Source organism: Hyperolius riggenbachi, chromosome 7, assembly GCF_040937935.1.
Source record: "Hyperolius riggenbachi isolate aHypRig1 chromosome 7, aHypRig1.pri, whole genome shotgun sequence".
Taxonomy (NCBI): domain Eukaryota; kingdom Metazoa; phylum Chordata; class Amphibia; order Anura; family Hyperoliidae; genus Hyperolius; species Hyperolius riggenbachi.
In genome coordinates this window covers 243,072,222-243,089,533 of record NC_090652.1, presented here as the reverse complement: position 1 = coordinate 243,089,533, position 17,312 = coordinate 243,072,222, and the positions used below count along the sequence as shown (strand labels likewise).

The window sequence follows — 17,312 nt, the reverse complement described above, 5'->3', positions numbered from 1 at the left end:
TTGCTTGGAACGGAAGAATTGAAGGGGTTATCTAAGAACTAAACAGAGTATGTTAAGTAGCAGATCCAACAAGAAGTTTAAATCAAAGCCAGATTATTCTTAAATCAACAGTGTAAGATGCAGACTGTCCTGAGCCATATACAATACTTTTATGTTCTAAAAAATTAAATCTCACCTTTTTTCTTAGTGGGTGTATTGACTTTATCCGATGCGGATGTATTGACTTTATCTGGCATGGGTGAACCGACTTTATCTGGCGTGGGTTTGACTTTATCCACCGCGGGTTTGACTTTATCAGGCACCGGTGTACTGACTTTATCCGGCATGGGTTTATGGACTTTATCTGGCACCGGTGTACTGACTTTATCCGGCATGGGTGGATTGACTTTATCAGACATTGCAGTTCTCAGTGTGGCATCTGCTCCTGACCCAGACTTAATGAGAGCGTGGGAGAGAATAGATATTAGGGGAGTCAGTTACCACTCCCACTGCAGAGTAGATACACTACAGCTGTTCTTGAGTATTGGGCACAGAGAAGAACTTAAAGGGAACCTGTCAGAGTTGGTGCTCTGACAGCCCTCACTCCCAGCCAACACTTAAGGCTCTTGCTGTTGATTCTTGGAAGCAGCTCTGGTTTTGTGCAGTAGGTATCTACAGCACTACACAGTGTCATGACTTTGTTATGACTACAGACTACACTAAGAGTTCAGCAATGGCAGCTTCTGATGTGCCAGGGTGTTGCAGCTGTCCTGACTGGATTGTAATGACAGCCTATATTTATCATCCCATTCAACACATCTAAGAGTAGTCACATAAGCAGACATTGCAGTAACAGATCAAGGTATCAGCAATAACTAGGATGTTTAAAATGGTCATATAAAACAGACACTAAAAAGCAAGTCTGTGCTGCACTTGACAAATGTGAACGATAATAAAAACTAGAGACAAAAAGCCTTTGATTTTTCTTTTTATATAAAGCACTACATAAATCTAGGTTTCAATTAAAACAGACGTACAGTATAATCTCTTTAGAAGTAAAATTTACCATAGTAAACATTCAAGTATAGTAAACTAAATGTCCAGGTCCCAGGCAAGCAGGGAGTAGCGCCTGGTATAGTAAACTAATATAATAGAACTGTTAAAGTAAACCGTTTTTTTGGCCCATGCAGTATTCTGTACCAAGCTATAGTAGAAAGCAGGCAGGCGCACACGTCAAGTCGGAGACCTATGAATCACATTCAGCCCGAGGGAGAGCCTCTAGCACAAATGCCGACAAGTAAATCTTTATGGTGCCAGCGCTGGAACCCCTCTGGTGAGGAGCAGGGCTGTGGAGTTGAGAAGTCTGAGCAATTTTGGGTACCTGGAGTCAACCCTGGTGAGGACGTTAGAGGAAATATCTTTAACCATTTCACAACTGAGGAGTTTTACCCCTGAAACACCAGCGCAATTTTTCCCTTTCAGCGCTGCTTCCATTCCAGTATTGATGTACTATGATTGGTTATTGGGGACTGGAGAGTCCCCAAAACCAATCATTGTACTGCAGAGCCGGGGGGTGTGCGCGCGGGTCGCAGGGGCGCGCTGCACGTTTGTTTACCTTACATTGGGGGGGGGTGAAGTGGTTAAGATCCTAAGGCTTCTCCCTCTTGAGGCAAGTACACCCCCCTCCCCCCAGGAGCACTTTTTCTCCCTTCAGGTACACTTTAAAAGAAAATTGACTTAACTGAATTAAGATGCAGTACTATAGTATACTGTATGTGCTTGAGTAGGAATTTGATACTGTATAATCTCGTCAAACTCGAGTATAGTAAACATTTGGGTATAGTAAACTACCTCTTCAGGTCCCGGCCAATCTCCATTATAAGTCTATGGGAGCAATGCCTGGAATAGTAAACTGATAATAAAACTTCAGTTTTATGTCTATATCCTGTAGTAGGATATAGTAAAAGAAATGGGCTGTGCATATGTCATATGTCAAGGTCGGCTGCTCTCTTCAGGCTTGCTGCAAGCGAGTTGATGCCTGATAACATTTGTAAGACAAGAAGAATGGCACCGGCGCTGGATAAATAGTACTGTACAAATAAGCAGTCTGGGTAAACTGAGGAACAATGTGAACGTAAACAAAAGAAGATGTTACCACTTTCACTTTGTAATCACCAAAAAAAAAAAAAAAAAAAAAAAAAAAAAAAAGTATCGTCACAGTCCTCCCACAGGATTGTATGCACTGCCGGGTATTCCCTTTCCTTGTTAGCGATGATGCTCTTGGTAGCATGTGGAGCACAGTACGGGCTACTTTAATTTATAGTGCAGATCAGAGTGGGCCTACTCGATGCAAAACGAAGGAGAGTGGAAAATAGAATGCTAAATACCGCTCGCAGAGGGATCTGTAATGTGAGTGGCTTATTATGATTGGCTACATTTTGAAGAGAGGCTTCGTGATTGGCTCAAGTGTGAGCAGAAAGTTTTGCAGGACACGTGCTGCAAGATCCACCCACAGAGGTATCGAAGCTACTCACAGGAAGTGAGTGGCTGCCTCTATGGGAGGAGGGAGATAGGGCGGTAGATGGAGGGTAGTGAGGGGTCGAGTTTGAATGTAATAGCCTATTGGGTGCCTCGCCAACGATTAAAGCGCTGCTGCACAAGCAATTTTATGGGATTACTCTCACTGCAGTGATTGCGGTATGTTTGAGATCATCACCGACCACAAACGCAATGCATGCAGCATTTTACTGGCAACTGCGTTGCGATTCTCATTCACTAGAATTTTAGAAGAAAAGCAAGTTGTGGGTCTGAAAAAAAAAAAATTACACCTGCCCAGGCCTCTAATCCAGACCTCTTGAATCCACATCAGTGTTCTCCCCAGAAATTTTTTCCAGCCGGGTGGCATGAAAAAGTAGCCGGGTGGGGCACAACCGGGGGAATGCAGGGAGTACATTTGAAATTGGCGCCGGTAGACTTGGGCGCAGGATACAGCGGTATATAGCTGATCCTGCTTTTTGCACAAGTCCGGGCCGTGTTAATTACTATTCCCCCTCCAGACCGCCATGGATGGTGGGGAATGAAATAATTCGGCTTCCAGCAATTGCTGGAAGCCCAATTATTGTGTTTTTTAAGCAACTTTGGCTCCGTCTTCTGACGGAGCTGACGTTACTCACTGAGCGCCGCTATAGACTGATTCCCATTATAGTCTATGGCGGCGCTGGCTGCGCCCAAATCTAGCAGCGCTGAAAAGCACTGCTCCGAATGCAGGGCTGACGCAACTCTACTCACAGCATAGGAGGAGGAAACAAGCTGATGTTAGCCGGGTGCTCACCAAAATTAGATGGGTGGAGAATGTGGCCAAAAGAGCCTGGGGAGAACACTGAGCCTCCATATGGCTCTCATTTCAGGCGTGCTTTAAGAAATACACAATCTGTCTTAAAGGGACTCAGCTGAAAATCGTAAAAAGATTTTGGGGAGGAAGCCCCAGGTATGTATAAAGCCCCATCTACACAATACGATTCTTTGTACAATTCGATTACGATTCTATTTATGATCCAATTAAATCCGACATGTCCGATCGGGATTCGATTTGCCATTGCTTTGCAATGGCAAAGCGAATTAAATCGAATCCCGATTGGACATGTCGGATTTAATCGGATCGTAAAAAGAATCGTAATCGAATCGCACAAAGAATCTTATAGTGTAGATTGGGCTTAAATCTTTTTACTATTTTCAGCTCTGGTACACTTTAAAGTGAGCAGTGCTTTTTGTTATATTTGCAGCTACAGAAATCCGTCTGACAGTGCAGGTGAAACAGACATCATATAGTTAACATGTCCAGAGCTATACAGCTATATGTATTGGGCATCGTTAATGGTACCGGTCAAACACAATTATTCAGTCAATGGTTTTGGGGTTGATTCCTCTACCAATCACCTGATTGATAAAGTTTTCCTTGTTGTTTGTGGACCCCATCGATTGTTTCCGGCTGAATGCATTTATTCGATCAGGAATCGTGTCGCATGTCCATGTTCTACAGATTACTCTGAGAAGCTACAAATTCACAAAGATAAGAACTGTGTTTTTTGTGTGTGTGTGAAAATGCAAAGTGCAGCATGGTCTGAAAGGACATGCTGGCCCTTGTGATTTCACAGGTTTATTATTGTATCCTTGGGGTTAAAAAGGGTGGGGGGGGGAGGGGGATAATAAACGTCAGGACAGATTTTTTTTTTTGTGTGTGCAAACTGTCTGAGGTCACAGCTGAGCTGCCAGCTACATGCGTTTTGCCTGTATCTGTTCTGATCAGGTTTGTTATCTTCAGTGCTGCGGTCAGTGAGCTCCGTTCTCCAGGCAGCCAAAACATCCCCTCTCTATGCAACTAGTCCGCAGCTGCCCCGTACGTCTTGTGACAGCCGGGGGAGGAGGTGAGTGATTGCCTGCACTCCCCACTCCTCTCTAGCCTTCTAAACACAAGTGCCGTGTATTTCACAGAGACGGGCAAGTAATTACGGAATACACACATTCAGAGGGGAGGGAGAGGCAACTGACCTAATGACGCAGCTGTGACAAGGAAAGGAGGCTCCGAGAGTCCGAATTACAAAGCCAAACGGCCTTTATAGTTACACAGACGCCAGAGTCCCTTCTCTGTGACTGACTGCTTGTATCGTTCCTGAAGAGCACGCTGCAGTCAGATGGTCCCGCCCACCGCCGAGCTGAGCCAATACCTGGACGAGCCTGCTGAAAAGCAGGAGATCTCGTACACAGAGAGAGAGAGAGCCCAGCGTGTGAAGCAGCCGGGCGGGGGGCTTACCTCACCCGGGCGGCGCGCCCACCTAATTGATCCTGGGGAGAACACTGCACATCTAGTGGAGAAAGGATACTTTAACTATCCCAAGACCGCGTCAAGCCAATGGGCGTGACTGCAGCGGCAGCCCCAGGACTGCATAACGCCAATTGGCGTCAGGTCCTGGAGCTGGCTTGTGCAGGAGATCGCGCGTAGGCTGTGCGCGCATCTCCTGCTTGGAAGGCGGAGCGGCGCTTGGAGACTGTTAGACGGAAAACCGCCATCTATAAACCGTGTGACACAGCTGTCCCTCTGTTGGACACAGGAGTGATCGGCAGTGATAGGCTGAAGCCTATCACTTTGATAGGCTGGCCAGGGAAGGGGAGGCTGATCCAAAAAAAACCCACTAGATAAATATTAGTACCCAAATGAACAAACAGTTGGTGGGGTGAAATCACTTGTGTGCTGTGTTGGGCAGCCCTGCAGTGAGCCCTTAAGCTTTTAGTGAAAAAATGGCCTGGTCTTTAGGGGGGTGGCATGGTATTTGCACTGTAGCCCTGAAGTGGTTAAATCTTTCCTGTTTATCCATTAGAGATCTACAAATTCTATATTTTTTCTTTTAAAGGAATCAGGCAAAATAAATAAAAATAAAATAAATAAAAAAAGCTTTACTCACCTGAGGCTCTCTCCAGCCCCTTGCAGCCGACTGTCCAACGCCGACCGTTCCACTCTCCGCCACCGTCCCGGTCTCCGCGCATGGTGCAGGGGCCGACCCAAAGGTCGTCCTTACTGCGACTGCGTGAACCACCGCTGTCAATCAAGCCCACATTGTACGCGGCTTACTGTGCAAGCGCAGTAGTTTTGCGCCTGCGCAGTAAGGACTGTGCGCAGAGACCGGGACAGCGACGAGGAGCGGAGCGGTCAGCGTGGGACAGTCAGCTGCAAGGGGCTGGTAGGCGTTGGTAGACTTGGGCGCAGGATACAGCCTGTATATGGCTGATCCTGCTTCTGATGGAGAAAAATCCTGCTTCTGCACAAGTCTGGGCCCTGTTAATTACTATTCCCCCTCCAAGCCGCCATGGATGGTGGGGGATGATATAATTTGGCTTCCAGCTATTGCCTTTCTGTGCCTGCCTTCCCGAGTCTCCTGACCCCCCCCCCCCCCGGTGGAGTGTCAATAGCGGCGGCAACTTACTTTTGGCAGGCTCCCGCGCTGATCCTAGATCATTGCGCTGCCCCCCCGCTAGCCTCCTCTGCCTCCCCCCTGCTTATCTGCCCCCCCCCGCCCCCCCCGGGTGTAGAAATAAGTAGCGGTAGCTTACCTCCGCAGTGCGCCCGCGATGACTGCAGACATCAGTTCAAGCCAGATAAGCAGGGGGGAGGCAGAGGAGGCTAGCGGGGGGCAGCGCAATGATCTAGGATCAGCGCAGGAGCCTGCCAAAGGTAAGTTGCCGCCGCTATTGACAATCCATAGGGGGGAGGGGAGGGGGGCAGGAGACTCGGGCAGGTGGGAGGGAGGAAGGCAGGGGGGCACAGGAGCACACATGAGGGTGCACAGTAAGACACATGGGGGCACATGAGCACACAGGACACATGGGGGGCACAGGAGGACATATAGGGACGCAGGATGACACATGGGGGGCACAGAAGGACACATGGGGGGCACATGAGGACACACAGAAGGACGCATGAGGATATGCGGGGCACAGAAGCACACGAGGACACACAGAAGGACACGTACAAGACGCTCCTGGATATATGGACGCACCAGGTTTAGTTTTTTTTACCCCGGTTTTTGCCCTCTAAACCTGGGTGCGTCTTATATTCCGGAGCATCTTATATGGCGCGAAATACGGTAACTGGTTTTCAGGTCGGGTCCCTGTATAGGCGTGGTGGTAAGCAACTTGAATTTGTATGTGTGTGAGCAACGGTTGTGTCACACACATACAAAGGGCACTCATCTGGCTGGTTCATAGATTGTGGTTGTGAAATTATGACCAATCTATACTGAGTAGCCCAAAAAAATTAACCCATTCAGGTTCCGTCGTTTTCACTTGAGAAATGTTCACCTCCCATTCATTAGCCTATAACTTTATCACTACTTATCACAATGAACTGATCTATATCTTGTTTTTTCCGCCACCAATTAGGCTTTCTTTGGGGGGTACATTTTGCTAAGAGCCACTTTACTGTAAATGCATTTTAACAGGAAGAATAAGAAAAAAAAACGGAAAAAATCATTATTTCTCAGTTTTCAGCCATTATAGTTTTAAAATAATACATGCCTCCATAATTAAAATTCACGTATTGTATTTGCCCATATGTCCCGGTTATTACACCGTTAAAATTATGTCCCTATCACAATGTATGGCGACAATATTTTATTTGGAAATAAAGGTGCATTTTTTCCGTTTTGCATCTATCACTATTTACAAGTTTAAAATAAAAAAAATTGAAATATTTCATCTTTACATTGATATTTAAAAAGTTTAGACCCTTAGGTAAATATTTACATGTTTGTTTTTTTTATTGTAATTTTTTTTTTTATATTAAACATTTTATTTGGGTATTTTTGGGAGGGTGGGATGTAAAGTATAGTTTTATAATGTAATTGTGTGTTATTTTTAAAAAAAAATTTTTATTTTAGTTTATTTTAGTTGGTTTACATGACGTCACTAAGCGTAACACACGCTTAGAGTGACTCAGCGGGGAGGGAACGGCCAGAAAAAGCACAGCTTCCGAGAGAAGCTGTCGCTTTTTCAGCGGGGGAGAGGAATCAGTGATCTGGCACCATAGCCCGATACATTGATTCTGTGGCTACCGAATCCGCGGCCGGGAGTGCGCGTGCACGCGCGCGATCGGCGCATGGTTCCTGGACGTAGTTTCTACGTCCAGGAACAAAAATAGGTTAAAGACACCCCTTATGTGGAAGTTACCCAGCCCAAAAGTGCCATAGAGTGACGTAACAAAGCAGAGTGGCTCATATAAGCAATGCTCCGCTTAGGACGACATAGTTATCACGGAAGTTAATGTCAAAAAATGGGTAAGACAAAAGATTTAAGTGACTGAACTAGGCATGATCGTCGATACGGACAGCTCGACGAGAACAATTGATTTTGGACAGAAATAAATCGTTTGCGCAACAATTTCACAGCAGATTTGATCACAGTGATCGAATCTGCTGTATATCAGCGGGAAAATCGTTAGGTGTATGGGCCCCTATAGAATGTTAATATAAAATTGTCATATAAAGCCTGCGTGCATACCTGAGCATGATATTTCACCAATGGTAACCTGGAACGTGAAACTAGGGTTGTGTGCTTGTCCTTCAGCCTTCTCCAAGGTGTAGACAGGAGGATTATTCGTCTTCGTTCCAAATTCGTGCAGCAGCTGGATTGGGGTCTTGCTTACACTGGGTGCAGGGGGCATTTCATTTAAGCTATAAAAGGAAAACAAAAGAGAAAAAGGAACTTAAAAATAGTATAGTTGCTCTACTCCAAATCTTCCCAAACACACACTGCCATTGCAATTCTACAAGTTCTTAAAAAGCGCACACGTATCATAATAGATTATTGATTGAGAGAAATGAAACCGGATTTCTGCTTTCCCATGGTGTTGCAATCAAGAAGTTTGGGTTTCCTTCCCCACCCCCAAAACATACAAATCAGTAATTGGCTTCCCCCTAAATTGGCCCTAGACTAACCTAGGGATTAGATTGTGAGCCCCTCTAAAGGTGCAGACATGTCAGATTTTTCCAAACGACCGGTCGGCTATGTGTACGGTCGGTCATTTGGAAAAATCCGGCCCGTATATGCACCTTTAGTGACATGAACAAGTACTCTGCAAATTGCTGTAAATCTCAGCTCTATATAAATACTAAACAACAACAAATAACATTTGTAAAGCGCTTTTCTCCCGTGGGACTCAAAGCACATAAGCATGGCTCCGACCATCGTGGCACACAGGAAGAATTTTATGAGTCTGGAAATGCCAGGCTAAACAGGTGGCTTTTCAGTCTGGATTTGAATAGCTCCAGGGATGGTGCTGTCTTTACTGGGTGTGGCAGGGAGTTCCAAAGAGTAGGGGCAGCATGACAGAAGACTATCTCCAGATTTTTTGAGGTGCACTCTGGGAGTGACCAAGTTTATAGAACTTGCTGATAAGAGGTTGTGAGAGGTGTGGTGCAGCTTAAGCAGGTCCTTCATGTATCCAGGGCCCAGATTGTGCAGGGATTTGAATGACAGCAGTCCAATCTTGAAGAGTATTTTCCATTCTACTGGCAGCCAGTGCAGTGAGCGAAGGATCGGTGTAATGTGACAGTGGCGAGGCTGGTTTGTTAGCAATCTGGCAGCAGCATTCTGCACTAATTGCAGGCGACGCAGGTCCTTTTTGGGGAGGCCAGCATAGAGGGCATTGCAGTAGTCCAGCCGTAAACAATAAGAGTTGATGAGGTGCAGTCCCCTTTCTTTATATTTCAATGGACAGAGCCAGGGCTGTGGAGTCGGTCCAAAAATCCACCGACTCCGACTCCTCAGTTTAGGATTCCACCGACTCCGACTCCTCTAATTTGCATACTACAATTTTGTTGATTAAAAGTATGTAACATGAAATTCGTCTCTTAACTGCCAACGCTTAGGAATTTTACAAGACAACTGAAGTGAGAAGGATATGTAGACTACTATATTTATTCCCTTTAGACTAAAGCTAGTCCTTGGTAAGAGTACTTGTAAAAGGTACAAACCGGAACAAAGACCATCTATCAGGCCCTAGGCAATGTAAGTGTGAGTACATGTAAGAATGATGTGCAGGTACTCTGCAGGGGAATGAGGAGATTGTAAACAGACAACACCTCTGTGTTCAATGTGCAGTGCATTCTCAGTGGATTCCCTGCAGCTCTGTGGGGAGTGCATATGTAGAGTATAGTACTACTGTGTAACAAAGTAAACCTGAGACAGATGAAATTAAAGTTTTATACATACCTGGGGCTTTCTCCAGCCGCCTTCAGGATAATCAGTCCCTCGTTGTCCTCCTCCACCACCTGGATCTTCTGCTATGAGTCCAGGTACTTGAGCCAGTCGGGCGTAGTGCGCATGCACACACTCCGCCTCCAGGAGCGTACTACACCTGTGCAGCACTATTGCACAGGTGCAGAATGTTCCTGGCTGTGTGAGCGGCATGCGGCCGGACAGCGCTGACTGGCTGAAGTACCAGGACTCATAGCAGAAGATCTGGGTGGTGGAGGACAGCGAGGGACTGATTAGCCTGAAGGGGGCTGGAGGAAGCCCCAGGTATGTATAACACTCTTCTTTTCATCCGTCTCAGGTACCCTTTAATTTGTAGTCACCAAACCAAATTTTAACAACATATCAAATTATTTGATTTCATCAGCAAAGAGAGTGCATTCATTTGCATAAATCGGCATCAACGCAGAATTATTTCCATCTCATTGACCATCTCTATTAGTGACACGGCTACACATCAGGCTTTATACTTACAGCACAGATGTTATTTTGTATATATAAGAGATTCCTGTGTACACATCATATATACAGTCACAATCAGATATGTGTATCTGACCTTAAAAATACGGGGACTGCTTTATTGAAACAGCACAAGTAACTAATTTTGATTGGTTTATTTCATTTTTGTGGACTAAGCACAGCTATTACTGTATATATAGTGTATATATACATTATTTTTAATGACTATTATCTGAGAAATAGAACATTTTATTATATTTTCTATTTTAATTACAGTTACAAATTCATTAGGAGTCGGAGTCGGTGCATTTTTTCCCGACTCCGACTCCAGGCACCCAAAATTGCCCGACTCCACAGCCCTGGACAGAGCAGAAGAATACCTGAAGTTTCTTGCTCACCATTAGGTGGGGTAAGCGGTATGGTATGAACTTTGCACACAACTAAAAGTAGACCTGAACTTTCTGTTCTAAAAGATAAGCAACAACATATAATAACCTTTAAAGAAAAAGTATTTTTGTTACAGCTTACAGAACTCCTGCAATAAATCTGCAGTCTGTCTACTTCCTGGTTTTATGGAAGTAGAGAAAAGGTGAACCTGTGTTTACAGATTAGCTTTGTCTAACAAGACTGACAAATTCCTGTACTAAAGGTCCGTACACACGCCGGACTGGAGGCAACGATGGGTCCTTCGTTGCCTCCCGCTGGGTGGGCGTTCCAACGACAGTCCGGCGTGTGTACGCACTGTCGGCGGACTGATACGGCTGTTTCTGAGCGATCCGCCGGGCGGATGGCTCAGAAACAGCCGTATCAGTCCGCCGACAGTGCGTACACACGCCGGACTGTCGTTGGAACGCCCACCCAGCGGGAGGCAACGACGGACCCCTCGTTGCCTCCAGTCCGGCGTGTGTACGGACCTTAACACAGCCGAGAGCTCAAATTACTCTTGTGATTACTTGAAGATAAGCAGAAATTAGGCAGGCTCATTTCTCTAAATACACAGGGTGGATTTTTCTGTGTTTTCCATGTCCACTTTAACAGGGTATATTTCATGAAAACTGCAAGATAGGGATTTTTTTTTTGTACTTTGACGGCTGTCATGCACTTTGTTAACCATAGATGGAAGATCCATTATTCAATGGACGTTTTCAAAGACTATAGTCTGAAGTGTGTATGTAGCTTACGGCTCAGACGGCTAATTTCAGGGCAGAGCTGCGCCAATGATTTGGGTGGCGCCATAGGCTGTAATAAGATATACAGCTATAGCGGTGCTCAGTGATTGCCAGAGCTCAAATCAGCAAAAAAAAAAAAGTTAATGAAGTCCCTCGACAATAGCCAGTGCCCAAATGACATACCACCCCAAGTTGCAACAACTCGAGGGGGGATAACATTAACGTCAACCCAGGCTTTCAGTAGGCACAGGGTGAGCAGTCTTTTGGCTTCACCCTGCACAGAAATGTGTCCGCTGCCATTTTACATGTATGCAATAAGAATCCAGACCAGTTAAAGTGCATGGAATGGGATGTCTCCATGGTGCAAGAGCCTAATTAGGCTTTGTTCACACTACACTGCACCGCAAAACTGCCCATTTGGCCAGATTGCAAAAGCTGACAGTCGACAGATCTTTTATCAACAAAGTCCCATCTACACGTTACGATTCTATTTACGATCCGATTAAATTCTACATGTTCGATCGGGATTCGATTCAATTCGCCATTGTTTTGCAATGGCAAATCGAATAGAATCCCTATTGGACATGTTGGATTTGATCAGATTGTAAATAAAATCTTAAAGGACTTACGAGGCCAAACTATATATATATAAAAAAAAAAAAGTTTACAAAGATAAATACCTGCATCTCTTTAAAAGACACGGAGGACGCCATCCGCGCACTCGAGGCAGGTGCGGACTGCACAGCCGCAGCCAGCTCCGGCGGCCATATTGCCAGAGGCAGGAGAGCCCGACCCGGGCCCTGCGGTCGTGACAGGCCGGGGGGGTCTATTGAGCGGCGGGGACCCGGCGGAATGACACAGAGGGCGCGGATGGCATCATCCGTGTCTTTTAAAGAGATGCAGGTACTTAACTAACTTTTTTTTAATAATTTGGCCTCTTAAGTCCTTTAATCGATTCGTACAAAGAATCGTATCGTGTAGATGGGGCTTAAAATCTTATCACACTGTCAGTCCATCTAGCAATGCTCATGACCGTCAGGATGCTGTCTATCTCTCTAGCAATGCTGGCCAAATGCTGCAATAGTGATTGCTCTGGCTATATAAGAATGCTGGAAAGGAGAGGATCCTGTTCATCTAAAAATGTTGTGGAAATGCAGCATCCCATATAACAATGCAATGGAAGAGTGGTTTCCTGTCGAAGACAACGCTAAGGGAATTGCAGGATCCCCGTCTGTAAAACAAAGCCGGGGAAGCGCAGGATGCCTCCTGTGTGTTATGCTGGGAATACATGGTAGGTTTTGAGCCATTTAGATGGCTTGATAATTTCCAACATGTCCGATCTCCTGCCCGACCGATTCCGCGCCCGATTTCGCATAGGGAGCAATGGGAAAAGATAAGAAAAATGAATGGAAGATAAAGAGAATTGGGCGCAAAATCGAGCAGGGAATCAAGACGCAAAAACGTACAGTGTATTCCTAGCATTAGACAATGCTGAGAAAGACAGATTAGGGGAGGGCAGGATCCCGGTCACACAAGGCTGGGGGGAGAGGGCAGGATCCCGGTCACACAAGGCTGGGGGGAGAGGGCAGGATCCCGGTCACACAAGGCTGGGGGGAGAGGGCAGGATCCCGGTCACACAAGGCTGGGGGGAGAGGGCAGGATCCCGGTCACACAAGGCTGGGGGGAGAGGGCAGGATCCCGGTCACACAAGGCTGGGGGGAGAGGGCAGGATCCCGGTCACACAAGGCTGGGGGGGAGAGGGCAGGATCCCGGTCACACAAGGCTGGGGGGGAGAGGGCAGGATCCCGGTCACACAAGGCTGGGGGGGAGAGGGCAGGATCCCGGTCACACAAGGCTGGGGGGGAGAGGGCAGGATCCCGGTCACACAAGGCTGGGGGGGAGAGGGCAGGATCCCGGTCACACAAGGCTGGGGGGGAGAGGGCAGGATCCCGGTCACACAAGGCTGGGGGGGAGAGGGCAGGATCCCGGTCACACAAGGCTGGGGGGGAGAGGGCAGGATCCCGGTCACACAAGGCTGGGGGGGAGAGGGCAGGATCCCGGTCACACAAGGCTGGGGGGGAGAGGGCAGGATCCCGGTCACACAAGGCTGGGGGGGAGAGGGCAGGATCCCGGTCACACAAGGCTGGGGGGGAGAGGGCAGGATCCCGGTCACACAAGGCTGGGGGGGAGAGGGCAGGATCCCGGTCACACAAGGCTGGGGGGGAGAGGGCAGGATCCCGGTCACACAAGGCTGGGGGGGAGAGGGCAGGATCCCGGTCACACAAGGCTGGGGGGGAGAGGGCAGGATCCCGGTCACACAAGGCTGGGGGGGAGAGGGCAGGATCCCGGTCACACAAGGCTGGGGGGGAGAGGGCAGGATCCCGGTCACACAAGGCTGGGGGGGAGAGGGCAGGATCCCGGTCACACAAGGCTGGGGGGGAGAGGGCAGGATCCCGGTCACACAAGGCTGGGGGGGAGAGGGCAGGATCCCGGTCACACAAGGCTGGGGGGGAGAGGGCAGGATCCCGGTCACACAAGGCTGGGGGGAGAGGGCAGGATCCCGGTCACACAAGGCTGGGGGGAGAGGGCAGGATCCCGGTCACACAAGGCTGGGGGGAGAGGGCAGGATCCCGGTCACACAAGGCTGGGGGGAGAGGGCAGGATCCCGGTCACACAAGGCTGGGGGGAGAGGGCAGGATCCCGGTCACACAAGGCTGGGGGGAGAGGGCAGGATCCCGGTCACACAAGGCTGGGGGGAGAGGGCAGGATCCCGGTCACACAAGGCTGGGGGGAGAGGGCAGGATCCCGGTCACACAAGGCTGGGGGGAGAGGGCAGGATCCCGGTCACACAAGGCTGGGGAGAGGGCAGGATCCCGGTCACACAAGGCTGGGGAGAGGGCAGGATCCCGGTCACACAAGGCTGGGGAGAGGGCAGGATCCCGGTCACACAAGGCTGGGGAGAGGGCAGGATCCCGGTCACACAAGGCTGGGGAGAGGGCAGGATCCCGGTCACACAAGGCTGGGGAGAGTGCAGAATCCCGGTTACACAATACTGGGGGGCATTGCAGGATCCCTGGTAGACAATACTGGGGGGCATTGCAGGATCCCTGGTAGACAATACTGGGGGGCATTGCAGGATCCCTGGTAGACAATACTGGGGGGCATTGCAGGATCCCTGGTAGACAATACTGGGTGGCATTGCAGGATCCCTGGTAGACAATACTGGGGGAGGGTGGGGGGTGCAGGATCCCTGTACACAGTGCTGGGGGGAGGGCAGGATCCCTGGTAGACAAAACTGGGGGGGGTTGCAGGATCCCCATTAAACGATGCTGGGGGGGAAGTGCAGAATTCCTGCACAATGCTGGGGGAAGTAAATAATTCCTGCACAATGCTGGGGGGAGTGCAGGATTCCTGGTAGACAATACTGGGTGGGTAGGGGGGTTTGCAGGATCCCCGTTACACGATGCTGGGGGGAGTGCAGAATTCCTGCACAATGCTGGGGGAAGTAAATAATTCCTGCACAATGCTGGGGGAAGTAAATAATTCCTGCACAATGCTGGGGAAAGTAAATAATTCCTGCACAATGCTGGGGGAAGTAAATAATTCCTGCACAATGCTGGGGGAAGTAAATAATTCCTGCACAATGCTGGGGGAAGTAAATAATTCCTGCACCATGCTGGGGGAAGTAAATAATTCCTGCACAATGCTGGGGGAAGTAAATAATTCCTGCACAATGCTGGGGGAAGTAAATAATTCCTGCACAATGCTGGGGGAAGTAAATAATTCCTGCACAATGCTGGGGGAAGTAAATAATTCCTGCACAATGCTGGGGGAAGTAAATAATTCCTGCACAATGCTGGGGGAAGTAAATAATTCCTGCACAATGCTGGGGGAAGTAAATAATTCCTGGTAGACAATACTGGGGGGAGTGCATGATCCCTGGTAGACAATACTGGATACTGGGTGGGTGGGGTTTGCAGGATCCCGTTACACGATGCTGGGGGAGTGCAGAATTCCTGCACAATGCTGGGGGGAGTGCACCCCCAGGATTGAGATCCTGCACCTTCCCAGCACTGTTATGTAGAGTGATAAGTGAAGGATCCCTGTCTATATAACAATGCTCTGGGAAGAGCATGGTTGTGTCTATATAACAACAATGCTCTGGGAAGTGCAAGAGCAATGCCTGTAAAACTAATGATATAACTATATTGGTAAAGCGGAAGCCCCCGGAACATCAGTGTAGTAACATGCACAAGTAACATAGCACGCTTTCCTTTGTAGCCAGGCATACGCCGGGAGAGCATAGCTGCATAATGGCCGCCTGGATGCTGCACGCCTCTCTCTCTCACACACACACACACTTACCCCGGGGCGCCCCTAGCGGTGGCGGTCTTGTCAGAGCCCCTTTTAGGCGCGGCTGGAAACCTCTCCTTGGACATGGCGTCTGCGGGGGAGAGTGCAGCTGCTCTCCGAGGATTAGAGCCGCGCAGAAAAGGTTCTCTCCGGCCGGTGGATAGATGCTCTCTTCACAACAGGGAAGAAATCGGCATAGCGGAAGAGGCGGGGCTACGCATCCATACGCACGCACGAGCACGACTGACTGAATGGAGTGGGCGGGGCATGGAACGTACCATTCTATGCAGAAACAATGGGAGGTCACGATGCAGAAGTAATTCAATCCGAAATAGTTTCCACAATACGAATGTGGGATATTCTGAAAATGAATACTATACAGTGTATGAAAACTGCAACATGTTATTTAAAGTAGATAAGGCTGATGAGAGAACACGAGGTCGCCATATCTTCTTCTCTATTTAAATAAAGCTTCACAATAGAATACCGTAGTTGTGATGATGGGAGGGAATCAGCAGGCTGAATGTAGAACTGTAGAAATAATTTGCTGTTTGAGGTTTTTTTTTCTTACTAAAAAGGCCATCTGTTATCTGTATCTGATTACTGAGGCCACATTTGTTGAAAAGCGCAATGCTTGTCAATTAGGGTTGCCAGGTGTTCGGTTTTAGACCGGACAGTCCGGTTTTTGGCTGCTGTGTCCTGTCCAAAAAGGCATGTTAAACCGGACAATTAAGATGTCCGATTTTATGCAGTGGCGTCCGGGGGCGGCCGGAGGCGTATGAACAATTACTCACCTGATTTCCAAGCATGGAGCGCAGCGTCATGACGTCACAGGTCTCCGTCTTCAATGCCGCCCACTGTGCTTCCTGATTAGCGGAAGCACAGTGGGCGGCATTGGAGGCAGAGACCTGAACGTCATGACGCTGGGAATGCGGAGATTAGGTGAGTAATTGTCTATACGCCTCCTGCCGCTCCGCACTTGTCGCCGCTATTCTGGAGGGGGAGAGAGAGGCAGAAGGAGGGGTCCCAGGTGAGGGAGGGGGGGGGGGATATTTCCCCCCTCCCCACCGCTGCCTCCACAGCCCCTCCATCTAGCCCTGCTTCTCCCTCCTGGGGCACCTACACTGGGGGGAACTGTACTAGCTATACTGGGGGCAGCTATACTGGGGGCAACTAAACTAGCTATACAGGGGGCAACTATACCAGCTATACTGGGGGCAGCTATACTGGGGGCAACTAAACTAGCTATACTGGGGGCAACTATACCAGCTATACTGGGGGCAGCTATACTGGGGGCAACTAAACTAGCTATACTGAGGGCAACTAAACTAGCTATACTGGGGGCAACTATACCAGCTATAGTGGGGGCAACTATACTAGCTATACTGGGGGCAACTATACTAGCTATACTGGGGGCAGCTAAACTAGCTATACTGGGGGGCAACTACACTAGCTATACTGGGGGCGACTAAACTAGCTATACTGGGGGCAACTAAACCAGCTATACTGGGGGCAGCTATACTGGGGGCAACTAAACTAGCTATACTG

General features: G+C 48.4%; 1 protein-coding gene across 2 annotated transcripts in view; it reads right to left on the bottom strand.

Annotated features, from left to right (window-relative positions):
- PRKRA (protein activator of interferon induced protein kinase EIF2AK2) overlaps positions 1-15,969 on the bottom strand; it is a 39,474-nt gene extending 23,505 nt beyond the window's left edge. Inside the window, exons 1-2 of one of the 2 annotated variants that reach the window (XM_068245432.1) lie at positions 15,777-15,969; positions 8,029-8,201 (exon numbers count right to left, since the gene is read on the bottom strand). In XM_068245432.1, the coding sequence (XP_068101533.1) occupies positions 8,029-8,201; positions 15,777-15,850 (247 nt within the window). In that variant the 5' untranslated portion in view covers positions 15,851-15,969. Of the gene's footprint in view, positions 1-175; positions 450-8,028; positions 8,202-15,776 lie in introns of those variants that run through there. The other variant, XM_068245433.1, reaches the window with a different exon arrangement.
- Between the last annotated feature and the right edge of the window lie 1,343 nt (positions 15,970-17,312).